Here is a 27,023-nt window from a genome sequence, read left to right on the forward strand (position 1 = left end):
AAATATCATTAAAAATACTAAAAAAATTATACCTTCACGATGCATTCACCTCAAAATTAATTTTCGTCTCGTAACAAATTTCAAGCTAGTACCAACGATAGATTCACCCCGAATTAATTTCTGTCTCGCAAAAAGCCTCTAACTAGTACCACTGACCCAAATCTACTTTCGTTAAAACGCGTTCCTATTAATACTCTCGGATTTACCATGCCTGATTCGACATTCTTCACATCCGATTCGTCTCGCAGCAATCCGTTACTTATATTGACTTGCGTTTCATTTATAAATGGATATCGAACGGAATACTACCAAAAGGTAAATCCGGGTCAAGAGCACCACTTTGAGTTTTTTTTTTTAATCAGTTTTTTTTTCCAGAGATAAAAGTGCCGCGGGCATACCAATTCGAAATTTTCTTTTTTTCGCGCAACGAAACAATATGGAACAAACGTGTGTGATGACGAAAATCGATTTGGAATTACTACCAGTTGTATTAATTTAAGAAAAGTTAGCAGGGATAATGAAAAATAAAGAGAAAAAAAGGAGTGTAGAATTGGGACAGGCTTGGTGCCTTATGTTATCTTGCAGAACAGGTGTCGCACCAAGACATGGAGAGGACCACCCATCTGTCCGACCATCGTTTTCTACCATCCAATCTTAAAACCCTAAATCGATCTCCATCCTCCCCCCCCCCCCCCGAATTACTCCTCGTCACTCAGATTTCACTAATTTTCCCCCAATTTTCCATCATTATTTTTTTTATTATTTTTTGTATTTTTCGATAGACGACAAAAGGGGTGGGTCCCCGGTTTGGACGGTGATCCTGTCCTGCTCGGTACCGGCAGGATACCCCACAAAGCAAGCGCGCATATCCCGAGACGGGATTTCGCTTTCCCGGCCCCGCCAGCCCGACCCACCGAGTTTCGGCGAGTGAGTCAAGCGAGCGAGTCAGAGAGGGTTGGCTCGTTGACGCGACTGCGCTGGCACTAATTAAAAACACGGTTCCGTACGTGCGAGAAATTTGTTAAAAGCGCAGAGGCAACGCACGCCATATCCGACCCCCACTCTTTTTCCTGGCACCGTGCGGGGAATTTATTAATTCCCAAAAGCGAAATATGACGTCGTCAAACACAGAGCGGAAAATGACACGAATGATTTCTTGAATTTTTTAATTTATTCAATTCAATCCATAATATTTAGCTCAATGTATAATCTGGCTCCTGAAATTTTAATTTGTCTAATGTAGTCCATGAATTTTGGAAACATGTCCAATCTAGTCTTTGAACTATAAGAAAATGTTCGATATTAGTTTAGGGATCGCGTTGAACATATACCAAAAGACCAGAGATCACATTAAACAAATAAAAAGTTCACATTAAACATCAGACTAAATGATCACATTACATATTGGATCAAAGTTTAGGGACAATTTGAATCGTTATCCTAACAGACACTTTGTCGTCTAGCCACTCGAGCGAGTCGATCGCAGCGGTTCTCGTGGAGACCTCATGAAGATCGAACAGTCGCGATCCGCCGCCCCTTGGTCAACAAAAAGTCAAGACCCTCCAGCGATGACCAGGAAGACAAAAGCGGGGAGAAATTACCCATAGAGGCCCCATGTACTGAAATTTCGGACACGGACATTGAAGTCCAAATTTATGTAAGCTGGATCCGATCCCAGGTGAGAAACGACAAAAACAGACCCTAAATAATAAAGACATTAACATCAGCGCACGCCATCCAACACCCATCTCGGATCGACGGCGAGGATCGCAGATCCGACAAGCCCAGCACCACCACCAAGATCTGGCACATTGAAAAATCAGGCCAAGATTCCCCACCACCCACATGTCTCGAAATGATTAAAAAACAACAAACGAAGGAAAAGCACAGAACACCCCCCCCCCCCCCCCGGAAAAGTCAAGCGTGTTGACTGTTGAAGGAAGGGAGGAGGGAGGTGCGTGGGGACAAGGAGCGAGAAGAGTTCACCAGAGAGAGAGAGAGAGAGAGAGAGAGAGAGAGAGCAACAGCATTATGCCTCCCTTAGTCCAAGGAAGCAAGCGGGCAATGGGAGAAAAACCGCGTACGATATGCTACAGCATTTACGGTGATCAAACAAAAGAGAGGAACAGTAACAATCACCGACGGATGTTCCCTCTTCGTCACTGTCGTGCATTTCGATTAAACAAACGCCAAAGTCAAAAGAGAAAAATGAACCCTCCCCCTCTAGAAGCCAAAGAGCTTTCCCCTAAAGCTTTAAGGCTTTGATGTCGCCATCCAAGCGACGTTGCTGCAAGCGTGTCGTATTGATAAATGCTCAATAACCGGTGCATCTATCTACCAGTCCAATTAAGCCCCCCACCCCCCACCCCCCACCACCAACTGCTGACCATAAATCACAACCTTTGCAATGAAGGCACCATCCCCCTTCAGCAGCAAATTTAATTGCTTAAACCCAGAAAAGAAAAACCCGAGAAAGACAATGAATGTGGCGGCAGTATTCGACAAGCCAACAAGTGCCCTCCGAGCACTTGTTAAACACGCTCGATACAGAAATAAAAATAAATTCTTTTCCTGGTCTTAAACAGTGCACTTATTAATAAAATTTGTAAATGGAACGAGAAAACGAGAATGCACCAACCTAGACCCTTCAGGAGATACCTTGCTCTTTTAGTTGTAGCTAGAGAGACTCACCAACAAACCACTCCATTAGTCAAAACACCTGATGCAAGACACCCCAACCTATCTGAAAGCATTGCTATGACCAGTCCCATGAACCACTCGAGTTACCTCGGAAGGGCAAAAGCATCAAAGAGAAGAGACAGAGAACCGAAATCAGGAATAACTTTAGGAAGAAGATTAACCAACCGCAGAAGGAAAGCACCAGGCAACAAAAAGCTTCGGAGTGGCCCTTTTCACCTTTTGCACTCAACTTTTGGCTTTTCTCTTCTCAAATTCCCATTACACCATTTTTCTTGCTCACCTCTCACATCTTGAATGAGTAGAGAGTACAAGGAGGATTCTTCTTCCCCATAGGATATGTACAAAAGAGGGAGGTAATTTACCTCTATAAAGCCTAATTACAATACTGGCATATCGTTGCCGTTGTCGTGATAAATTTTTCTTGCACTCTCTAAACTCTAATAGAAGTACCTGCTCGGACATCTTAAATCCGATAATCTACATTTTCGTCTCTTCAATGCAAGAAACTCGAGTTGGAGCACACAGGTTTTCTTGGTCGTGGGCATGTTGACGCCGCTTCAACCATTTTCCCGATACATTGTCTCCAACATCATCCTCGCAACCTTTGGGCACAAAATTTCTTCCCGTGTAACTTTGTCAACCTGCTTAAGACATTTAGGTGGGTATTTACTTTAAAATGCAACAGAAGGACCATACCCTAAGGAAATGCGTACCAGAAGTGAGAACATCGAACAGAATAGCATGATTTATGTGCTTCCAGAAATGCCATTATGAAGAATTAAACAGCATTGGTAGCATCATCCTAAGACATAGTGCTAAAACATCTTTGGTATCTACGGGTCTATTATGGTGGCATATTACCCCCAAAAGCTACCATCCACACCGAATCATCATTCAATTTGAATAGTATGGTTTAACACCAAACTCTTGCCTTCTTCTAACTTAAATATGGTCTCTGTTTGCCTAAATGTTGCTGTTAAATTGCGAGCGCACATTTTTATTTTCAACCCATTCGTCAAAATTTTCGGAATGCATTTCTCCTGCAGATGCTTTTCTTGCTTGAATGCAACATCAGTTGCCCATACAAGAAGGCCTGCATATACAGTTTACACCTTTGGAGAAGAGGAAAGAGAAACTGCAGAAAGCTTCCACAGGGAATTATCAAATAAGGGAAAAGATTGATCTACCAAAATCTATCCCCATGACAGCTGTTAGGCCCTGTCTCGACTTTAAGGGCATGCTCTTGATTACTAGCTACTAGTTTTGCAAATAATGCACCATCATAAATGATTTACCTACGGTGATGGCACTGCACATTCTTTGAATTGGACAACTACTTGCAAAAAGATGCATTTAAGTAATGATGCCGAAGGAAAAGAGATCCCCCCAGCTAAGAGAAAGGGAAGAGATCATCCAATAAATTCAGAAAAAGAGGATCATCCGGTCTAACATTATGCCAGACAGCTTCTAATCAGACAAATCCTGCCCAAAACGCAAACAACCAACAAATGCCGATTGACCAGGCCAAGAATTTGTCAAACGATCCAAACTTTCCAGGGTTAGCTCAAACCACCCATCAACTATTTAAGAAAAAATCACCAACAACCGAGTCACCGACAAGACCCGCTGAGTTGAGCCCAACCCCGCCAAACCCCCCGACTCGACTCGACTCAACTCGCAAACTCAGTGAAGACATCGATCAGAAAAAAGAGGACAAAAAAGTTGGAAACTTGGATCGGTTTAACTCACTCACCTGAGCAGCAAAAGAGATCGATCAGTCGCGGAAAATGGCCTTGTCGGCGATGCTCATCAGCGGCTCCAAGCAATCCGGCGAGAACTTCCTCGCGAAAAGGTACGAGTCCGAGTAATTCGACGCCCGGAGCCGGTGGATCAGGTCAGGGGAGACCTCCGGGGGCTGGTACGTGTGAGGGTGCCCATTGACCGTGCCCGTCCAATTGACCCGGGTCAGCGAGTAATGCGTGCAACCGCCCGGGTCCTCCATGGACAGGAGGGTCGGGAAGTAATGCTCCTCGGGATAGCACGCGTCCTCCCGGTAGCAGGGCAACCGGAACTTCCGCCAGAGCTTGCGGTCCCTCACGACGGCCCGGGCGTGGCGGCGGGTGAGGACGAAGAACTGGGATCCGACCCGGAACCGATCGTACGGGACCTCGGGGAGCATCGCATTCCGCCCCCGGGCCGTGTACCGCTTCCAGAGGCTCTTCGACTGGGAGAGGATCTCGATGTAGCTGCGGAAGCGGAGGCGGACGCCGTGGCTGCGGGCGGCATCGGGGTCGGTGAGGTCGAAGCGCGGGGACTCGAAGAGGGAGCGGTAGACGTAGGCGAGGGAGTGGAGGGGGACGCAGTACTGGGAGAGGAGGGCGAAGTAGGTGTTGGCCGGGTCGTCGAGGATGGCGGTGGCGAGGAGGCGGCGGGTGGCGGAGATGAGGGTCGGGGAGGCGCGGGCTGTGCGCTTGGCGGCGATGAAGCGGCCGGCGAAGACGCCGTCGGAGGGGGCGGAGACGTTGGAGAAGGGGTCGGCGTGGACGTAGACGTTGAAGAGGCGGCGGTGGCGGGGGGAGGCGGAGAAGAAGCGCTGCCAGAGCGGGGAGAAGTAGAGGGGGGAGTTGGTGAGGAAGAGGAAGGCGATCTTGGGGCGGCGGGAGGAGGAGGAGAGGCGGGAGGGGGAGGACGGGGAGGAGGCGCGGCGGAGGAGGGCGAGGTCGTCGAGCTCGTCGGAGGGGGAGATGGGGAGGGACCGGGGCGGGACAGGGCGGAGGAGGCGGGGGCCGAGGAAGAGGAGGAGGGAGAGGGAGAGGAGGAGGGTGAGGGAGAGAATGTAGGGAGATCTGTACATTTAGGAGATTCTTCCGGATCAATGACGACGGCGCAATTGCAGCGGGGGACCGATGATCAGGATCGGAGGAGGAGGAGGGGGAGGAGACCCGAGATTGGCGGTGGTGGTGGTGGGGGGTTGTTAGGGTTCTTCTTCTGGTTTGGATTTGGTGGGAGGGCATAGGGTATTAAAGATAGAAAGAGAGAGAGAGAGAGAGAGAGAGAGAGAGGGGTTTCTGGTGGTGAAGATGGAGGAGGAGATGGAGATGGTGAGACGGAGGGAAGGAAGGGAGGAAGGAAGGAGGGGAGTGATGGCGATGGAGGAAGTTGGGTGGTGGGGGATGGGAGGGAGGGGGCCCTTCCTGCCTTCCTCTTCTCTCTCTCTCTCTCTCTCTCTCTCTGTGTGACGGCGTCACGGGGGGTGTGGTTGGTGTTTTCTCTTCTACTTTTTATTCCACCACTTTTTCTTTCTTTTCTTAGACTCCTTTTGTTTTTTTTTATTGTCCCGGCGATCAACCAAAAACTAAGGCGCACGACCGTTTGTACAAAAAAAAAAAAAACACACAACAACGGGGGCTGAATTTGTTAATCGCTCTTTGATTATGATTCCCGGGGTTTTCCGGGATGAATGCGAATTGCGTTTTGCGAGGAGATGTCGCGGCATTATAAAATTTTGACTGCGTTGGGTTCGGTCGTGTCGGGGGGATTGAGGGGAAACTGTCGCTGACAGATTGCACAGAGCGAGATCTGTACCGTGTGAGTGTGTGTGCCAGGGGTGGGGGAAAGGGCAAGTGGGGGTGTGGTTGTCCCGTTGCGCTGCCTGTCCCGCTCGCCGCAGCTTCAGACTCACGTAAACCCCGTAAAGGAATCCGAAGATAAGGTCCCCCTCTTCATCATGAATGAACCAACAATCCAAGCCAACACAATCACCCCCAACACACAAAAAAAAAAAAAAAACACACACACACAAATAATATATATCAGAAGAAAAAGTCAAATCGTTTGTTTTTCAGGAAAGATAGATGGTCTAGGAATTGTAACACCACGGGGAACCACGGAGAGAGCACAAAACAGAAAGTTACGACTCTAGGAATCATAATACCCCTTCGACAACCAAAGACCAGAATACAGTAACTATGTCCTCGACGACGGCAAGGATCAAATTGCTTCGGAGGATATACATATACACGGGTGAGCAAAAACCCAAGCTGGAAAGTAAAAACGGGAGATGCGGTCACCACGGGTGCGAGAAGGAGAGCTGCGGACGCGATGCTTGTTGATGCCAACAAGCCGAAGCAATCTCTTCCGCTCTGCCATTTTTGGAAAAAAAACCTTGACAAGTGGTGGGAGAGGGGTCTGCGTGCACTTGAAGCAATTGCTTGCGTCTACTGCAATTCGTGCATTATGTACGGAGCCTTAAAACAGAATGAGATTGGCCCTTTTGTTCTTCATAATTCAAGAGGTTACCGATCAGCTTTCCTCAGATCAGCTTTCCTCAGAAACGCATCTTGCGGGCGGACCCGATTTTCTCGATGCAGCAGTTCTACCGGGGTTCTTAGCAGCTGGTGCCCCGACAGTCGACCCTGATAAAATCAATTCAACTGAAAGATGAGCTTAATTCCCAATGATGTACTGCGATTACAGGAATACGAGGCTATAAGCAAGTCCGGCTACCGGGCATCGTTAGACATACGGACACAGCATTATAAGTAGAAGATGTGCATTGCAAGTCTGGTGCATATAAGCGGAAATTTTTATAACAAAGGCAGCAGTTATTCAATGCAATTAATACATCCCTCTGTTCGCATAAACGCATCTGCATGTGGATCTGTAATAGAGAGAGGGAGGGAGGGAGAGAGAGAGTTTACCAGAATTAGGCAGAGAGAATCGCTTCTTTGCCCGTTTATCAGATTGAACTGATCTCTCTTTAGGGTTACTTTGCGATCTCGAACTCCGACCAGACCCGGCTTGGGTCGCTTGAATTACATCATTGACAAGCTTTGACTCTGGCTTGGAAGGGACTGCCTGATCAGAGGGCACGGTATTTAATGATTTATTAGGTGAAGAGCCAACATCATTAGTCTGAGAAGGCCCTGTTTTCTGATTACAAAGATTTGTCGAACCCGGTTTCTTGCTGGCAGACTTCGACTGGGCTCTAGTGTCGTCTGCACACTGCGCGGAGCCACTTTCTTGAATCGTCACTCCATCACCGATATTACTGTCGAGAAATCGGTTCTCCCATGGACGAACTGCCATCCATCTCTCCAACCAGGTCCATCCCCAGCTGCTTTTGTCTGGTTCAAACCCTGTAGGTGCAGCCTGCTGTTTTGATACTGCTTGCCACTGCATGAAAAAAAACAGAAGGCCAGTGTGAAGTAAAAACAAGAGAGAGATTGTAATTGCCACTGCATAGTACTATAAGCGAGAGTTTTAGGCCCATGAAACTCAATGCTAGATTGAGATTGTAATTTTGATTCTGGTAAAGGTCTCAGGCTCTAACCATGCAACAAATGACACACAACATAAGTTGAGAAAAGATGGTAATCGCGCATAGAGTCCACTTCCCTAAGCACATATTATAAAATTTTCTTAGTTTACAGTAAATTGTCAGTAGGAAAATGTGTATTCATGTATTCATGCACCTCGGGGATTATGTTCATTTCACATATAGCATGCAACTTAGTGATGTGAACATACATTCTACAGCATACACGACCCTGGTGCATTTCATTGTTTGATGATGCAAATATTAAGCTAATCTGAGAAGATGCATCGTGTACCACATTCGTGTAAGACTAAATGATACCACAAATTTTTGTATCGAAATTTGAAACTGCTATAAACTATAAAGAACACATCCATTTCGGTTGAGGGCCGAACTGTATAATATTGAATTTAATTGGGCTCTTAGGTCATAATTCTGGCATAGAAACATGGAGAAAATATGCAGTATCTCCTACTTCGATTATTTGTCTTAAATTAACCTTTTTTGCAGCCTAAGATGCAGATAGCTTCCAATCAAACTGAGTTTAAAATCTGATATCACCAGAAAAGACGGAGGAAAAGCATAGGTCACAGACACAATTCCATGGTAATATCAAATATAACTTACCTGATGAGCTAAAGCATAAGCCATGGCTCTTTCACGCTTAGCTGCAGCCTCCTGTCTCTTCGTTAACTTGGCTTGAATTTCTTCTACAGATCCTACGCGGTCACACCAACCTTCCTGCTCAGACGCGAGAAATGAAAACACTCGATAAACCAAGTGCGTGGCCATGTAAATAGTTATTCCTATGTCCATGTGACAGAATTTATTCATCATTTGATAATTTAGCACTGAAACCATAATTAGAGGCATTGTGTTCTCAAACAAGATAGCAACACCAGTGAAGATGAGGAAACAAAATTAACACGAAGCACCTTAAACATTTCATAATTTTATAGATTATGTCTTTCATTATCATTGTTAGGAGGGAAAGCCATAAAGTAGAAGTTTAATGTTTCGTCCCTCCCAAACAATTTCAACCATAATTGATACTGTCCAGGACCTACACCCAGTGGCATGCATTCAACATGTGGTGAGTACGACTGACTCCTTAAGACAGCAAATAAAGTGAAATTATCGGAACTATCTAACGAAAATCTGATAAGTTATCTCCCATCTTTACTGTATAGTTACATTAAACAAACTTAAGAAATTGTAATACTGAACGATATCCTTTGCTGCATATGTGGTCCCACTGTGCTTAAGTATGATGTTCTTTAACCGTTATAATTTCTAAATGGATTAACACCAGAACTAGACCTTGAAGATGCAGCTTCGTACTTCTGACATTGCATTGGTGATTCAATTGTATCATTGATATACATAAAACAAATGAAGTTCCTCGTCTATGACTAATGAGGTGGAAGAAAATGAAGACCCTCTATTACGAGAATTGCAATAAAAGCAGCGTACTTCAATCTGCCGAACTTGAGCCTCCTTTGCAATTTGTTGCTTAAGTTTCTGTTCTGCTGTTTGACTTTCCAATTCTAGTCTCACACGCCTCGCCCGTACACGGGCTTGAACTCTTACTAAAGCTTGCATGCAACGCAGTGTCATTGCAGCTTGCTTTCTCACAGCATGACCTCTAACAAGGGCCTGAAGCCTCACCAACCCTTTCAAAGCACTTAAAGCTCTTCTTGCCTGGTGCAGAAGCCACAAAACTGATCAATGAGACTGAGTTGCATGAGATACAACCTTAACCCGACCAATAACTTCAGTTCATTAAAGGCTCTTAATAAAACATCTCTTTGACAGCCATTTTTACAAGTTTCCATTGACATCCTAACCGATTAAATTGGCTTGTCGCCAAGTTTCGTAGAAATAAAGTGATGTGACTGACTAGGGGATTCTGCATTAGCAGCTGGTGATCATAAAGAAAAAGCTTATGGTACAAGAGAGATTTGTAAGTAGAGGTACTTTCATATATTCTGTCAGATTCCAGATAATACCATTTTATGCTGTTTCAAAAGACTGTAAGAGAAATGCCCTTAAGAATTTTGACTCAGATACTCAATACATTTACTGTTGAAAGTAATTGTCATGTTGCGAAGTCCATTTCATCTTTAGTGTTGTTTCATGTATGCTCATGTAGCTCAATAAGTTAAACCCATGACATACTTATCCTGCACACAATTGCCGACCGCTTATGAGACAAATCCATAATATGCTCTCAATTCACAGTTTCCCATGATCATTCCACGTGAACTTTCATTCACTTGAAATGCCTGGACCAGAAATGCCTCGACATATCCATAACTATTCCTTGGCTGTCAATTAGTATATGAGAAGTGGGAAAATGAAATTGATAAAATAATTGAGCAGACCAAAAGAGCTTCAGTAACTTCTTAAAAAGACTTCTTTTGACCTGACCGAACATGCTGTCAATCTTGAGAACTACTAAAAACTTCTACTCAAGAGACTCTCATCAGGTCAATAAAACACTGAAGATCATATCTACATCGAACTGGCTGCAAAAATCAATACCAGGAAACCCCGGAAAGCTGTTTGGATGCGCATTGCGGCCAACTCTTCTCTTAGAATTTGCTGGTGATGATCGGATTTCTGTACTTGAAAGCAGGTGGAAGGGCTACAAGCAGCATCAGAGATGAAATGTTCGTTTGTGTCCACAACATGAGAAGCATAATTGCAATTAAGCTGGTCTTGGATGTTTTCAGTCTCCGTACCAACTGAACAGTTAGCAGAGTGCAGAGACTTGGAATGTGATTGGCCACTATTCACCTCCTGTAAAAGGTACAAAATGAGATGCAAAATCATGCTGTAGTTGTTAAGAGGCTGAAATTCAGAAACCCTACAAAAATCATAAAAGAAGTGATATTTGAGCTAGGACAACATGACTTCAAAGAAAAGAAGATTTTATTGTTTAGCATGTCAATATCATGCGGTCATTTTCTGTCTTTTGGCAATACTAGTCCAGGGGTTAATTTCATATTTTGCCGACTTGAACTGTATTTTCTCGGTATTCAGACCTTTCCGCTTTGACAAAGGTCTAGTTTACTTATCGACTTCACAGAGCACCATGTATCCTAAATAAATCCAGTAAAAGAGGGTCTCTCCAGCAAAAACTCTACACTTCATTTTTGTAGGTCTGTTGAAGCTTGTTACAAGATATCTACCAGTGCTTTGCTTATTCCTCCATAATTAGACTGTTTCGCACCAAATTGACTCAGTCAACAGAACAAAGTATACAAGGCAGCCCTAGTACCATGCTTGCAACAATGCAAATACAAACTGCAACAGTATGGTAGATGGACACAGCCTCATACCCACCTGTTCATCCTTATTTGAAGGTGACTTTTGCGATTTTTTTAAACCGACCAAGCCTCTGATCCATTTCCCAGAGACACCCATTCTGCCTGTTGGATCGTGTCAGTCAATAGAACCAGCCAGGAAAGATGGTTGTGACCATTGCTACCACATTTTTGCACCTCATAGTAGAAACAAAGGGAGGAAGGATTTAAAAAAAAGAAAATGTATCCAAGAAAGTTGTTATTTCTTGAACTACACCCAAGCTGCTACCAGTTTCAGGCCATGAGCATTTCACAGCGATCATGAGCTGACTTACAAGTCTAAGCTGGCATTACCTCTTAAGGCAAATCCACTGTCCTTTCCTGGAAGTTAAATTACAGTAACTTCAGTTTTGCAATCAGCAGTCACTCATTAACGGAACCCTAGCAAAAACTCCCGACCTGAAGTAGCAACATAGAAAAATTATCATGGCTTCACAGATCGAATGTCATCTCAACAATGTCCATTTCTAATATAGCTCTACCACGAGCGAAAAGATAAACTGGTCCCTTGGGCAAGCCTCATCCGATGAAAACAGGGATAGGCTGCGTCTGCATAAACTGCAGAGCACACATCCAATTGCTCGATCCAAGTAATGCTAAGAAAATACTTGCAGAGGAGGACGTGAACAGCACGCGCTACGAAATCAACAGTCACTGTAGGACTATCAGAGCCATCAAAACGATCAAATGCAATGTGCGAACAGTAGAAAGGCGACAAATCGATTACGAACTGCACCACAGCAAATAAAAATGTTGCACAGACTGCAGCACAGCCAGAGCGTCCTCACAGTCCTCATACATGTACATAAGACCACAAGGAATCGATCGATACGAGGAGAAAGCTCCACTCCATGAACAAAACGAGGTCATTATCAAGCCATCAAGAAGCAGCTAGCCACCACATGCAAGTAAGACCGAAAAAAACCCACGATTCATCAGTCGCGACCGAAACAACAAAACTCTCTCTCGCTCTCTGTGTGAAGCAAGCTGATTCCTAACAACTCAACACAAAATGCCACTCGGAGAACGAGTACTGAAAGGAAAATAAGACATCAAAAGCACAGAGAGCTCACGGAGCTCAATTCTCCTGAATCAAAGCCCCCGATGACCAGCAACGAGCACAAGAGCGCATCGGCGATACCCTTCTTCCTCCGTCTTCTCAGTCGATTACGAAGCGAAGGAATCGCTCTCTCTCTCTCTCTGGGGAAAGGTTTGTCGAACCCAGTAAAAAAAAGAACCAATTTTCAAGGCGACATCGGGGTGTCTCTCTCTCTGGGTATTATGTAAGAAGGTGGTGGTGATGAAGCTGAAGGATGAGCGAGGACAAAGGACAAGAAGCCGATGATGAAAAATGGGAAGTAGCGTCGGCGATGTGGACTTGCTGTCGGGTGGACATGCAACAAAACAACAAAACGAGTCAATTTCCGGTTGTATGATTAAAGATTCCTTCCTAGGCATCGGATGCTCTCTTTTGTCTAAATTAGCAAAATCTCATCCATCATCCCCGCCCTAAAAGAGAAAAGGAATCACTTGGACTACAAAATGAAATATGGAGTCATAAAAAACATTATTTTTCAGTACTGTAAAAGTGAACGATTTCCTTGTGTTTTAATATTATAGAAACGGTGAATAGCAAATCGCATATGACTCCATATTTCATTTTGGGTCTTGGCGTTTCGAAGCCTCTTATCAAACGCTAGAGCCCTTCATTATCTGCTATAACCTGCGTAACACACCCAGCACTATACCCTCGCATGTGTTTTACCATCATCTGATTCTAAAATAAAATAAAAAAAATTAAGGGGAAAAAAAGAGAGAAGAGAAGATACAGCTAGAGATGATAGGCATGAATTTACACAGCCAACGAAATAGTATCAACGAATGGCTTCAAGAATTAACCGATTGGAGTATCTATCTTCTTCTGGAGATACCGAAACAATCTTGCAGCCGACAAGACGGGCTTTTCCCTTGATTTAATACATAGTCTGGCTACGTCCAGGAGATTTCTTAGCTCCCTTGAATCATAGTCATTTCCAAGATCTGGGTCTATCAGCTTATAGATGGAGCTACCCAAATGATATTCTTGAACCCACTGGATCAGATCGGCGCCTTCCTTTTCTGACGATTGCCCAGTGATGAGCTCCAGGATCAGCACGCCGAGCTGGAAAATAATGTTTCTGCATTCTGCCTCGATACAATCTGCAACGAGAATGAGGGATTCCAAAATATCAATCGAAGGGAATAGGATGCACATTCATATCATTGTGAAGACAACGTATAAGGTGATGACAAATCACCTTTTGGATCAGCAGGTCCTGTGTGATTCCCAGAAGAACCAAGAAAACCAACATCGGATAGCTGAGATAATCAAGGAAAATGTCATTTTTGCTATTGACTACATGGTAACAGTGTATGAACTTGATTGAATTCCAAGAACTTGTGAATTAAGATTGACTTTAGTCCAATTCAGAAAAAGCCAAAAAGATGCTAGACTAATGCTATGACAGACATGAAACATATCCCTACCTTGGCAATGAAGTTCTCATCCAACATGATACTGCTTGAGTTGACAGATACATGATATACTGGGGGTTCATTGAAGATAAGCAAATATTCCTGCAGGCAGATCGAGACCTTGTCAACTTGAAGTCAGACTTTCTGCAAATAACAAACAACTATATTGTGCACTCGTAAGATAAAGCTAGTTTCCTCCCAGCAAATTCAGCATGACAAAAGGGTTGGCCTGATACATATTGTAGTGCTAAGAATTGTAAATCATTTCATTCAACAGATAAAACATCCAGACCAAAAGCTTGATAATGTCAATATGTCATCCAGGATCATGAAACTTTTACGAAGGGCAAATTCTACACATGGTCGATGTCTCAGGTCATCTAGTAACTAGCTCTCCAGCAAGAGTCATGTAAAGTTTTTGATCATGTCTACCATAGACCATTCCAGATTGGAGGGTACACTAATTGAGCAGTTCCATATTTTAGGAAAGCCTCCCAATTTGATTTGTATCTGTTCCCACATAAGAAATGAAAATTAAAGCTGCTGACAGTTACAATAATTCCATGACTTACCAATGCAGCTGCTACACCATTGGCTATCTGTAGTCTCGTTCTCCAATTCAAAGGAGTCCTAAGAGGATCTGCTAAGAGCACCCTTCTTTAGACCAAATTTTATCAAGCCAATACATAGAAAATGTTTTAACTGACAATTACCATTGAGATGGTCCTTCAAGCTTCCGTTCTCAACATTGTCAAACACTAACAAACTGCAAGGTGTAGAACCATTTGTCATCCATTTGTGAGAAATCCAGTTAAACAGAAAGGTTTCAATTTCTCATTCAGTAGAAGATAAGCCATTTCGAAGAAAAGATATTGTTTTTTCCAAATCACAGGAAAAGAGATTTTTCTCAATTAAGGTACATTGGATGAACAAGAAAGATCACCACCAGGAGAGAAATTTAAAAAGCAGTTGCCCACATGCAAAGACAAAATCTTGTAACGAAATACAACACAGAGATTTTCAAACTTCGCCTAAATGAGGGCCATACCATTTTTTCTCCATAGAGAACCCTCTAAGTGCAAGGAGGTGGCGGTGATGCAAACGGCCTAAGAGCTGCACTTCTCTGTAGAAGACTTCTTTACTCTGATCAAATTCCTTAACCTCTTTCACCAAAGCAAGCCCAGCATCATCGAAGTTGGCTCTGTAAGCAGCCCCATGAGTATCGCTATAGATGATCCTGCAAAAACTGTTCGTTGCCTTCTTTATGTCCTTATATGAGAAGTGCCTCACAAAAGAAACTGGACCTGTAAGTGTAAGATGGCAATGACAAGAGTGCACAAAGATAGTAAGAAAGACTTCTCCAAGCAAACTTCAAGTGAAGAAGCTCGAACCAGTAGTCATTTCAACGAAACCATCATCACACAATATAGGTCGAAAAAGTTCCGTAGGTAACACGCGGCAGCTCCATTTGACCTTTCTGGAAGAGATCAAGATTAAGTAATCGAAAGCTGACATTTTACGATAGACAATCATCGTAACAGACACGTAGCGAACTAAAAAACAGCTTGCATCGTCACGACATTACGACATTCAGATCCGTACTGTAACTCTACATCATAAACCTTCACTGCTTTTCGAACTCAATCCTTGCTTCCAATTTTCTCATCGAGCCACCCAAATTCCCGCACGAATAAGTTCTCAACTCTTCCATCGCGCAAAACGGAAGAGAGATTGGCGATTTCACGCTCATACTAATCAATCACGCACGAACTCACGAATCACAGCAAACGGAGCGAATTATCCAGGATCAGGCACGCAACGCACTTCGAACACGAGAACTTTCAGAAAGCAGATCCATCATGAGCCATCCCTTCCGCTCGAATCGCTCACCACACGCAGAACTCCAACGCGAGAACCACGGATTGCTCTCGAATCGAAACGTCACGCAACAAAATCAAGCGCGACGAGCTCCTCAGTTCCGGATCACAGAGCACACACCGACACAGAGAGAGAGACAGAGACTGAGACAGAGAGAGCAGCGCAACCGACCTGGAGGAGGAGGAGCGGGACGGAAGCAGCCGTGGATCTTACGGATCAAGCGATCCGTACCGGCCGCGGCCGCCATGGATCCTCTGCGAATTCTCGCTTCCGGGGGAAGAAGACGGGAGAGCGCAAAAGCTGGAACGACAGTAGTACAAGTGGCAGCGAAGCTTCTTCTCTCATTGCGTCGCCTCTTCGGTTTCGCTTTAATCAAAACGGCATTGTCGTCTCGCCTACTCTCTTTTTCACCTCCTCTCGCTGTCGTGCGCGGCTGCGAGAGCCAGCGATCGAGCGCGAGCCGGCGAGCGAGAGTGCGAGTTCGGTAAAAAGTACGCGCCTCCCATATTTTTACCCGGGTTCTCGTTTGGTTAAAAACGATAAGAACACTCCCGAGTTTTTTTTAGTAAAAAACTGACTAAACAAATGGATTCCTACGTGGGGTGAGCATGGAATCCCGGAACCTGCAACCGGACAGGTTTCTACAGGTCCGGTTCTCGATTCTCAAAGATTGAGGATCCTGTTTCGAAGATTAGTCTCTAAATTTTAGTAGGTAGGTGAAATCTAAAATCTGGAACTTGTGCTTTTTTTTTTATCTATGTCTTTGCGTGGTCCTACGATATTCCATCGTATTTAATAATAAGTGTATAATATGAAACTACTAGTCTGAACTTCCATTTTATGACTGAGATTTTTACTTTGTTGATGTTTTATATTTTCGTGTATAAATATAAGCTGTTGTCAGTAAATTGTAGTAGCAATTGATTGTCATAAAATGTCACTACAAAAAAACATGAATTTTGCGACGGAAATTTACGACGGGGAATTTTTCGTCGCTAATTTGCGACGAAATTAGCGACGGAAAATAATCCGTCGCAAATTTGCAACAAACTTTGCGACGGAAAATAATTGGATTATTTTCCGTCGCTAATTTCGTCGCAAATTTGCGATGGAATTATTTTCCGTGGCAAAATTTGTCGCAAATTTGCGACGGAAAGTTGGTCGTGGCTAATTCCGTCGCAAATTTGCGACGACTTTTGCGACGGATTTATTTTCCGTCGCTAATTTGTGCAACGAAATTTACCCTTTTGCGACGAAAGTAGCGACGAATATTTTATCTGTCGCAAATTGCGACGAAAACGGATTCGTCGCTAATTTGTGACGGAAAATTACTTTCGTCATATGCACCCCACCCGTCAATTTCTCTCTCTCAGTACTGATTCCTCACGTCGCCCGCTTTTCTCCCGCCTTCTCCCTCTTTCGTTTCTCTCAATAATCCGTGCACGCAGAAATCAATCTCGGTAAAGCTTTTCCACCGGTAAGTATCGTAGCTAATTTCATGACTAAACATGCGATTAATACGGTCCTGTCTTTTCTATTTATCGCTGGATGCGAATTTTTTTTATTGACTTTTTTTTTCTTTTTTTGTTGTAACTTGGTGGCCAGTCGCCGGTCCGGCGACCGGCCACCGGCGAGACCTCGCTGGCCATAGGGGGAGGCCGAACGGCCTCGCCGGCCATAGGGGGAGGCCGAGTGGCCTCGCCCCATGGCCGGCGAGGCCGCGCCGCCGGTCGACCTGGGCGACGGCGAGGTCGACCGGCGGCCATGGCGAGACCGACCACTAGGCGACGGTGAGGCTGCTCGGCCTCCCCCTATGGCGGTCGATCTCGCCGTCGCCCAGATCTGGGGGAGGTCGACCGGCCTCGCCCCATGGCCGGCGAGGCAGCGCCGCCGGTCGACCTGGGCGACGGCGAGGTCGACCGGCGGCCATGGCGAGGCCGACCACTAGGCGACGGTGAGGTCGACCAACGGCCATGGCGTCAACCAGTCGGCCTCGCCGGCGTTAGCTGGTCGCCGGACTGGCGATCGGAGAAAAATATAAGAAGAAAAAAAAATTAAAAAAATTTCGAAAAAAAAATAAAAAAATTATTTAAAAATGAATGTTAAGTGATTTTGCTTTTATTTAGATACGTGTCCAATTGAAAGTCTCGCAATCCAAGTGAACGTTGCAATTCTCTTCAAATTGACCACTTTCTGCTACCAAGATTTCAGTCAAATATTTGGGTAAGTCTTCTTTACATGGTAATTTTTTCAATTTCAAAGTAATTGTTGCGTGAAAAACAAAATTTTAATTTTCATAATTTTATGGTTTTAATTAAGAACAGTAGATATGATATTTTAAATATTTTACGAGATTTTTTTATTTTAATACAAACACAATGCAAAGAGACAGGGCTTGGATGTATAATAAGAACTTACCTGGACGTCGAGGATTGACCGATGAGTTTCGTACTGGGTTGGAACTATTTTTAGACTTTGTTAGTACTAAATATGAGTTCATGGATGGAAATAAGTTAAGGTGTCCGTGTAAAAAGTGCAGTAATGGTAAATTTAATGTGTGTGATAAAGTTAGAGAACATCTTTGTAGATTTGGGTTTACTCCGAATTATTATAATTAGACTTGTCATGGTGAACCATTTATATTTGATGAAGGATATCGAAGAAGTGACCAATTTTTAGTTAGGGAATAATGTAGCTATTATGACCAATTGAACCCATACGAGATAATGGTGATTGACGCAGCTGGTCAGAATTTTGTTTCAGAATTGAACCATGCAAGTACTAGTTTTACTCCTACACTTGAACAAGTGGGTACTAGTCATGCATCACAATTGGAAGAGATAGGAGTAACGAGTTTTGATGAGAATGTGTGTAATGGAGCTTTTTCATCTAATCAATTCTGGGAAGTGATGAAAGCAGCAGATGAACCTTTATGGGCAGGTTATGATAACCACACTAAGTTATCAGTGACAACAAGACTGTTATATATCAAGGCAGAGCATAATGTGTCTGCGGATTGCTCCAACTCTTTTGTTGAAATAATGCGGGAAACAATGCTGCGGGAAACAATGCCTCGTGATAATATCATGCCAAGTGATTTTTACGATATGAAAAAGTTAGTAGATAACTTAGGTCTTCCGGTTGTAAGGATTGATGTATGTAGTAGGGGTTGCATGTTATATTGGAGAGATGATGAAAATGCAGAATCTTGCAAATTCTGTAGCCAACCCAGGTACAAGATTAACAGGAGGCCGAGACGTAATCAGAAGCGTAGACCATGCAAGCAAATATTTATCTGCCCTTAATCCCCAGATTGCAAAAGCTTTATGCGTCTCAAGCCACTGCTGAATACATAACTTGGCATGCAAATCATGAAACAGAAGAGGGTCTAATATGTCATCCTTCAGATGCAGAGGCATGGAAACATTTTGATAGAACTTACCTGAGTTTGCGATAGAGCCTCGAAACATCAGGTTAGGTCTCTGTGCCGATGGATTTGCCCCATTTGGGAAATCAGGAAAAAGTTATTCATGTTGGCAAGTTATCTTAACGCCGTACAATCTTCCACCTGGTATGTGTACGAAGACACCTTATATTTTTTTGACATTGATCGTGACTGGCCCGCAAAATCCGAAAAAGTTAATAGATGTTTATATGCAACCATTGATTGAAGAGTTACAACGGCTATGGGAGGAAGGTGTCCTTACATATGATGTTTCTACCGATCAAACATTTGTAATAAAGGCTGCTCTTCTTTGGACGATAAATGACTTTCCAGTTTACAGAATGTTATCTGGATGGAGTACAGCTGGGATCTTAGGATGTCCGATATGTTTGGAGAGATCAAAGTCATTTAGATTAAAACATGGAAAGAAGCCCAACTATTTTGACTGTCACTAACAATTTTTACCGATAAATCATATATTCAGAAGGAATAAAAAAGAATTCATCAAGAATAGGACTGAAAGAACACGTCCACTATTGAGGTTAACCAGCGAGCAAATTTGGGAGCGGGTGCAGGACTTTCCAACTGTTATTCAGAACCCTCACGGTACGACTTTTGTGTATGGAAGTACACATAAGTGGACAAAACGCAGTATATTTCGGGATCTACCGTATTGGAAGGCCCATCTTATTCATCATAATCTTGATGTCATGCACATAGAAAAGAATATTTTCGACAATATCATAAATACTGTCATGGATGTCACCGGAAAAACAAAAGACAACTTGAACGTAAGAAAAGATATGAGAGATATTTGTGATCGGCCAACACTAGATGTGGATGCAAGCAGCAGGGGACCAAAACCAAAAGCAGTTTATACATTGGATAAGGAGCATAGGCGAGTTGTTGGTCAATGGTTGAAATCTGTGCGGTTTACTGATGGATATGCTTCGAACCTCGGGAGATGTGTTGATTTGAATGAATGCAAGTTGACAGGTTTGAAGAGTCATAATTGTCACATATTGATGGAAAGACTAATTCTAATAGCTTTCAAGGAAGTTCTACCGAACTTTGTATGGGGCGCCATTACAGAGTTAAGTAATTTCCTGTATGATATTTGCTCGACAGTGTTAAAAGCATCACATATGGAGAAACTGGAGAGAGATATTCCAATTATTCTTTGCAACTTAGAAAGGATATTTCCTCCATCGTTTTTTGATTCGATGGAGTATCTTTTAGTTCACTTGCCTTATGAGGCCAAAGTTGCAAGTCCCGTCCAATTTCGATGGATGTATCCATTTGAGAGGTAATTTTTTTTAAATAAAGTTAAAATTACTTTATTATATATTATGTTCCGATAAGCTTCTTTCTATTGCAACTAGATTCTTATATCATTTAAAGAAAAAAGTGAAGAATAAGGTATGTGTTGAAGCTTCAATTTGTAATGCATATATTATGGAAGAAGTGACAACATTTGCGTCATACTATTTTGAGCCGCACGTGCAGTGCAAGAGGCGGAGAGCAGGCAGAAATGATGAGGGCCCCAGTGATCCCAATTGCAAAGCATTCTCTATTTTCAATTATCTGGGTTGACCAAGCGGCGCATGTCAGTTTCGTTACTTAATAGGCGAAGAATTGCATGCAGCCGATACATATATTTTACTGAACTGCCCAGAAGTTGAGCCATACTTCGTGTAAGTGTAAATTTACAAATATATGTATTGTGTGTCAAATATTTGCTAATATATAAATGGTATTTATTACTAGGATTTTCCAAACTTCAATGTATGGACTACCACCAAATGAGTTTGACCGTTTGTGCGATGAACAATTTGCAGCAAGGTTCAAAACATATGTAAGTTGCCTATGGACCAAAACCAAGTTATTTAAATTTTATACATCATTTATTAAAATATATATTATTGACCTTGCGTGTGTAACCTTAGGTTCACAGTAATCATGATGAACTTGGAAAGCAAGGATTGCTATATCATCTGTCATGGGATCCACAGTTAAGAGTACGGAGTTGGTCAGAATATTTCATAAATGGATATAATTTTCACACTCAAGAATATGGAATGGGAAAAGCCACAATGAATAGTGGTGTGTGTGTTCGGTCATCCAATGGTGGCAGTTCAAAAGATGATTTTTATGGCTTGTTGGATGAAATCATAGAGATAGAGTACCCTGGACCTTTAATGATGCGGGCTGTGTTATTTAAGTGCAAGTGGTTCGACCCCGTCAAAGGAATTAAGGTACACACGAAGTTTAATTTGGTTGAAATAAATCACAAGAAAAGGTATATGAAATATGAACCATTTGTCTTGGCACAACAAGCAATTCAAGTATGTTATGCATCATATCCTAGTTTGAAACGTGACAAAGCTGATTGGTGGGCTGTATGTAAAATCAAAGCACGAAGAAAAATCGAGGAACACTGGAAGAATAGAGCCTATTAACAAGAGGAAGTTTGTAACACGGTTGAAACTGAGGAATATAACATTCCAACTTTACGAGATCCATGTGGAGCAATGATAGATGTGGATCCAACTGAAATTTGCGAATTAAATGTACAAGATGATTCAGAATCTAATTTTGAGACAGATGATGAAAATGATGCTCATGAAGAATATGAAGACGAAGACGAAGACGGAGATGAAGATTAAAATTTTTCTGACAAAACACTAATGATGTGTAATTATTATTGCGACAAGTGTTATTTTTGTTGTCATAATAATTATTATTATTCTTGTTATTATTGTTATTGTTATTATCATTATTGTTGTTGTCGATTATTCTTATTAATTTAATTGATCATCGGAAAATTTGTCGCTAAATGACGACAACTCAAATATTATTCGTGCGATGACATTTGCGATATTCTATTTTCCATTGGATTTGGATCATTGCTAATTTCGTCGCTCATTTTTCGACAATAACTTATTCGTGGCTACTGTTCAACAAAGATTTATCGACGGAAGTGAAATTCACGGCAATTTTCCGAATCCGTCGCAAATTTGCGACGGATTCGAAAATGTCCTTTATTTTTGGAATCCGAAATAAATCCGTCGGAAATTTGCAACGGAAAAATAATTCCGTCGCAAATTTGCGACGGACAATATGTTTCCGTCGCAAAATTTTGGACGGCCAAAAAATTACGTCCAAAATTTGCGACGAAAAAAAAATCCGTCGCAAATTTGCGACGGACCATATTTTTCCGTTGCAAAATTTTGGATGGACAAAAAATTACGTCCAAAATTTGTGACGGAGAAAAAAATGCTCGTCGCAAATTTGGGACGGGAAAAAAATTCCCTCCCAAATTTGCGACAGACAAAAAAATCCGTCACAAATTTGCGACGGACCAAAAAATGTCCGTCGCAAATTTGCGACGGAATGAAAAATCTGTCGCAAATTTGCGACGGACAAAAAATTGTCCATCGCAAATTTGGGAAGGGAAAAAAAGTCCCTCCCATATTTGCGACGGGAAAAAAATTCCCTCGCAAATTTGCGACGGACCAAAAATTGTCCGTCGCAAATTTGCGACGGAACGAAGAATCCGTCGCAAATTTGCGAAGGATTCGAAAATGCCCTTATTTTTTGGAATCCGTCGCAAAATCCATCGGAAATTTGCGACGGATATATTTTTTTTGATGTCCGTCGCAAATTTGCGACGGATTTTTTTTCTTTCGCAAATTCCGTCGCAACCACATTCGCTCACGTTTCAAATTTTTTCACCCGTCTCTCTCTCTCTCCCTCCTGCACGCGCACGTGCCCCCGTCACGTCCACTCTTCTTTTCAGACTTTGTCCCTTCTTCCTTTTCTTTTTCTTTTTCTCTTCCTCTTCTTCTTCTTCTTCTTCTTCTTCCCGTTGTCGTCGCCGAGTACCGTGGACCATTTGCGCCAGCCCGCCGTCGCCGTCGTCGCCTACCCGCCCGACATCTCCCTGCCACCGTCGCCGTCGTCGCCTGCCTGCGCGTGTGCTCGCCGCTCGCCTGCCGGAGCTCACTGCCGCTGCCCAGCTCGCCTGTGCGCCTTGCCCGCCCACCTCATAGTCGCCCAGCAGCTAACTTAAGCCGTCGCCGCCCAGCAGCCGCCCGACGCCGTAGCCGCCCAGCTCGCCCGCGCTGCTCGCTCGCCCGCCTCGCAGCCGCCCAGCAGCCGATTGAAGCCGTCGTCGTCCGGCCCTCGCTTGGGAGCTTACCGCCGCCCTAGCGGCCGCCGACGCCGTCGCCGCCCAGCTGACCACACGACGCCGTCAGCCTGCCCGGGTTTACCGCTGGCCCGCTCGTCGCCGCCAGTACCCAGCCCGGCCCCATCGCCGCCGCCCAATGACCGCCGCCTAGCTCCACCATTGCTCGCCCGGCCGTGGCCGAGCGCCGTGCCAAGCGCCTGGCCGACTAGCCACCACTTGGGCCCGCGCCAAGCCCCCACTAGCCGACCTGCCAAAATATTATTATTGTTTGGTTTTTCTTGGCTTTGAACCAAGTAAGCGACTCCCTAAACCCTACCAAGTATAATGAGTATTAATCGGACTTGTTTAGGGATTGTTTAGTGTCGGATTGGTTGGCTAAGTTAGGGCCAGATTTCAGGATTGCATGTGGCTTTGATCGATGTTTGCCTGGTTAATTTGTCAATTATGTCGCCGATTAAGCGTTGAATGACGATCGTGTGGTTAATTAAGCGTTTTTTCAGAAAATGCATTAAAATTGATAAATTCTAGATAAATTCATAAAAATTTCCAGAAAATTAAAAAAAAGTCAGATTTTGGGAAAATATTAAATTTGGTGAATTTTTTTTTAAAATAAAAAAAACAAAAATTTCAAAATATCACAAAATGGCTTAAAACAACTGTGGCCACCAACTTTGAGTGAAATTTAAATTTTTTTAGGTGCCCAAAAAAATTAAAAATAATAATAAAATAAAAAATTTCAAAACTTTAGAAAATGGCTTAAAATATCCGTGGCCATCCACTTTGAGTGAAATTTAAATTTTTTTAGGTGAAAAAAAAATTAAAAATAATAATAAAATAAAAAATTTCAAAACTTCACAGAATGGCTTAGAATACTTGTGGCCACCCACTTTGAGTGAAATTTAAATTTTTTTAGGTGCCCAAAAAAAATTTAAAAAAATCAAAAATTTTAAAACTTCACAAAATGGCTTATAATACTTGTGGCCACCCACTTTTAGTGAAATTTACATTTTTTAGGTGCCCAAAAAAATAAAAAAATAAAAAAACTTTACATAATAGCTTAGAATACCTGTGGCCACCCACTTTGAGTGAAATTTAAATTTTTGTAGGTGCTTAAAAAAATTAAAAAATAAAAAATTTTCAAAACTTCACAGAATGGCTTATAATGCATGTGGTCACCCACTTTGATTGATGATCGTGTGGCCGAGAACGAAGATCATGTGGCTGAAATTGATGTTTCATGGTTGTTCTTGTACTTGATGAATTATCATGTGGTTTGAAAGTGGATCGTGTGGTTAATTATGGCTATTGTCGGCTTAGCATGGCATATCGTGCTCATATATTGATGTTTGATATCAAAATGAGTGCGATTCATAGTATATTTGTTCGTAGGAAATTGCACGTCATAAATACTTGGCATTGGCTAATTAAAAGGGAACATTTTCTGCTTCTGAACCAAAATGGTAAGTTTCGTCATGTACGTCATTATGTGTCCGTAATACGTGTTCATATTTTTTTACATATTTATCTAACATTCCTACTTGTCAGTATAAACGTGGATGTCACATGCATAGAAGATCAGCCACTTCCTCGTCCTCGTCCCCATCCCTTTCCTCTTCCCCTGTCCTTTTATCTAACCGTCAACCACTATATGCTGATGGACAATATGGACACGTTAGCCCTTCTTTCAACACTCAAGAACATGTTAGGGGACTTGGCCACATGCGAACTGAATCTCCTCCAGTTCCATCTCCTTTAGAGCCATCTCCTTCCGTTCCACCTTATTATTCAGCGCAACAATCGAATAATGACGGAAACACAGGTGAAGAAGATAACCGATTTATGATATGCCCATTTGGAGATTCGTAAGTACTTCATTTTTTTTAGTATATGTAATATTTATGGCTTTAGATATGGATGTCAACTGAATTGTCGATATTGCATAATATCCGTATGTTTGCAGATTCACGGATGCTCCGTTTGTTGTGAGGGAACTAAATAAAATAGTCAAAAACTATTGGATGGGGCAGTATATTAATTATAGAAGTGTTCCACAATAAATGAAAGATTTGTGGTGGAATGAGTTCAAGGTAAGTTTTAGATATTCTATTTTCTCACCAACTAAGTTCGGTGTAGTATATTGATGGTCAAGAATGATGTAAAGGGACCAGAACAACTCTTTAGTTTTCGATACTAAAGGGACCAGATATTTTCCTCGAGATTAACTTAACAAAATCTATCGCCGAATTGTCTGGTGCATGGTAATGGATATGTGATCATCATAATAACTTTTAGTTTTTCTTGTATTAATTACAGCAGAAATTCAAGTGGGATGAAGAGGAAGAGAATGAAGTGAGAAGAATTTTTCAGAAGAAAGTCAGTGATCACATACGAAATGTGATGAATAGAGCGAAGATCAAGAAAGTGAAGCCGGCTTTCATTACAGCTGACAATTGGACGGAAATTAACAGAATTTGAGAAACTGAAAAGAGTCAGCAAATCAGTGAGCAAAATAAAAAGAATCGATCTTCTAGTTCTAGTGAAGGGTCTGCCATATAAGCTGGGGGCTCTATCAACATTGGGGAGTATCGCAAACGACTGGTAAGTCTGTTAAATAAGTTATAAGTTAATTTAATTCAATTACTCATGTTTACATTTTGTAGGCACATGAATTGGGGACGGAACCGACATTTGCAACTACATTTGAACGCATATTTCAAAAGAAAGATAAGACATAGATTGGCGATCGAGCAAAAGCTATTAAGGTATGTAAGGTTATACTTTGGGCTTTATGGAAATTAGAATGAAAACCGTGAATGCTTTTAATATTTATGGTAAATATATATATGAAGTTATTTTATTTTCATCTATATTGTTAATGTAGGAAAATATGATGAACTTTTAATGAGCAATGCTAGTGGTAGTGATGGTTGTGCTGCGTCTGAGCCATCAGTTGACAGTATGGCATTATGGGTGGAGGCAACAGGTGGGATGAAAAAAGGAAAAATATTTGGGATGGGATCCTTGTCAAAGATGTACATGCCGAATCATGCTGGAACTTCATCATCCAATGCAGCTGGTCGAAGGAGGACACGACATGACGAGCAATTGACCCAAGAAGTGAACCAATTGAAAAATATAATTGTAGAGAGGGACGAAGAAATAAATTACTTGAAACAACAAATGCAAATCGTTATGCGACACCTCAACCTCAATCGCGGTGAGGTTCCTCCTGTATCTCCCGCCAATCCAATAGGTGATGGGCACAATGATGAGCGACACAATGGTGCTGAGATTGCTGCTGCTGATGATGATGATGATGATTTTCTCGGTCCTTTCTAGTTAAAATTCCCAAAATCGGGGGTAAGCTTGCTTCACAATCTTTTATGACATAAGTGCAGTTTCACCCAATATGTTCCTACCCTACAATTACTTTTTGTGCACAACTTTCTTACAACTAGGTTCTTTGCTTGCGAAAAACTGAAAATTTAGAGATCTCAGGATGACATGCTTGTTAAAAAAAATCATGATATTTGAACATTGTAGAAATACATGCCTTAATTGACTTTGAGTCCTCTCTTCCTGAGAATTGGTGTTGGTAATTCACCTCTC

General features: G+C 42.6%; 3 protein-coding genes across 5 annotated transcripts; all 3 read right to left on the reverse strand.

Moving 5' to 3' along the window:
* Positions 1-2,917: 2,917 nt before the first annotated feature.
* On the reverse strand, positions 2,918-5,738 carry LOC115679058 (glycosyltransferase BC10). Its single transcript, XM_030602600.2, has 2 exons — positions 4,454-5,738; positions 2,918-3,341 (listed from the first exon to the last, which is right to left on the reverse strand). The coding sequence occupies exon 1, from the start codon at positions 5,552-5,554 to the stop codon at positions 4,475-4,477; it is 1,080 nt and encodes a 359-aa protein (XP_030458460.1). The 5' UTR covers positions 5,555-5,738; the 3' UTR covers positions 2,918-3,341; positions 4,454-4,474.
* Positions 5,739-6,510: 772 nt separating this feature from the next.
* LOC115679057 (protein IQ-DOMAIN 5-like) lies at positions 6,511-12,706 on the reverse strand. 3 transcript variants are annotated; one of them, XM_056309590.1, is made up of 9 exons: positions 12,459-12,706; positions 11,868-12,021; positions 11,678-11,784; positions 11,366-11,476; positions 10,562-10,819; positions 9,491-9,718; positions 8,645-8,758; positions 7,401-7,875; positions 6,511-7,115 (listed from the first exon to the last, which is right to left on the reverse strand). In XM_056309590.1, the coding sequence occupies exons 4-9, from the start codon at positions 11,444-11,446 to the stop codon at positions 7,018-7,020; spliced, it is 1,254 nt and encodes a 417-aa protein (XP_056165565.1). In that variant the 5' UTR covers positions 11,447-11,476; positions 11,678-11,784; positions 11,868-12,021; positions 12,459-12,706; the 3' UTR covers positions 6,511-7,017. The 3 variants fall into 3 exon arrangements, with proteins under 3 accessions (XP_056165565.1, XP_056165564.1, XP_056165562.1); XM_056309589.1 differs by having other exon boundaries at positions 11,868-12,039; XM_056309587.1 differs by lacking the exon at positions 11,868-12,021.
* A 229-nt stretch (positions 12,707-12,935) lies between these two features.
* Positions 12,936-16,271, reverse strand: LOC115679059 (probable receptor-like protein kinase At1g49730). Its single transcript, XM_030602602.2, has 7 exons — positions 15,949-16,271; positions 14,948-15,203; positions 14,613-14,665; positions 14,472-14,539; positions 13,912-14,001; positions 13,683-13,743; positions 12,936-13,584 (listed from the first exon to the last, which is right to left on the reverse strand). Exons 1-7 carry the CDS (start codon positions 16,022-16,024, stop codon positions 13,280-13,282), a joined length of 909 nt encoding a protein of 302 aa, XP_030458462.1. The 5' UTR covers positions 16,025-16,271; the 3' UTR covers positions 12,936-13,279.
* Between the last annotated feature and the right edge of the window lie 10,752 nt (positions 16,272-27,023).

This window comes from Syzygium oleosum, unplaced genomic scaffold, assembly GCF_021117445.2.
Source record: "Syzygium oleosum isolate NSW1041296 unplaced genomic scaffold, Sole_v2.1 Sole_v2.03, whole genome shotgun sequence".
NCBI lineage: Eukaryota > Viridiplantae > Streptophyta > Magnoliopsida > Myrtales > Myrtaceae > Syzygium > Syzygium oleosum.

Excerpts from the sequence above, each read along its gene's own strand:
- LOC115679058 (XM_030602600.2), bottom strand. The coding sequence starts at position 5,554 with ATGTACAGATCTCCCTACATTCTCTCCCTCACCCTCCTCCTCTCCCTC.
- LOC115679057 (XM_056309587.1), bottom strand. The coding sequence starts at position 11,446 with ATGGGTGTCTCTGGGAAATGGATCAGAGGCTTGGTCGGTTTAAAAAAA. Across the intron at positions 7,876-8,644 it reads CTTATGCTTTAGCTCATCAG|TGGCAAGCAGTATCAAAACA; the intron begins GTAAGTTATATT and ends TTTTTCATGCAG. Across the intron at positions 7,116-7,400 it reads ATTCTCTCTGCCTAATTCTG|GGTCGACTGTCGGGGCACCA; the intron begins GTAAACTCTCTC and ends TGATTTTATCAG.
- LOC115679059 (XM_030602602.2), bottom strand. The coding sequence starts at position 16,024 with ATGGCGGCCGCGGCCGGTACGGATCGCTTGATCCGTAAGATCCACGGC. Across the intron at positions 14,540-14,612 it reads CTTGAAGGACCATCTCAATG|ATCCTCTTAGGACTCCTTTG; the intron begins GTAATTGTCAGT and ends TGCTCTTAGCAG. Across the intron at positions 14,002-14,471 it reads ATGGTGTAGCAGCTGCATTG|GAATATTTGCTTATCTTCAA; the intron begins GTAAGTCATGGA and ends ATCTGCCTGCAG.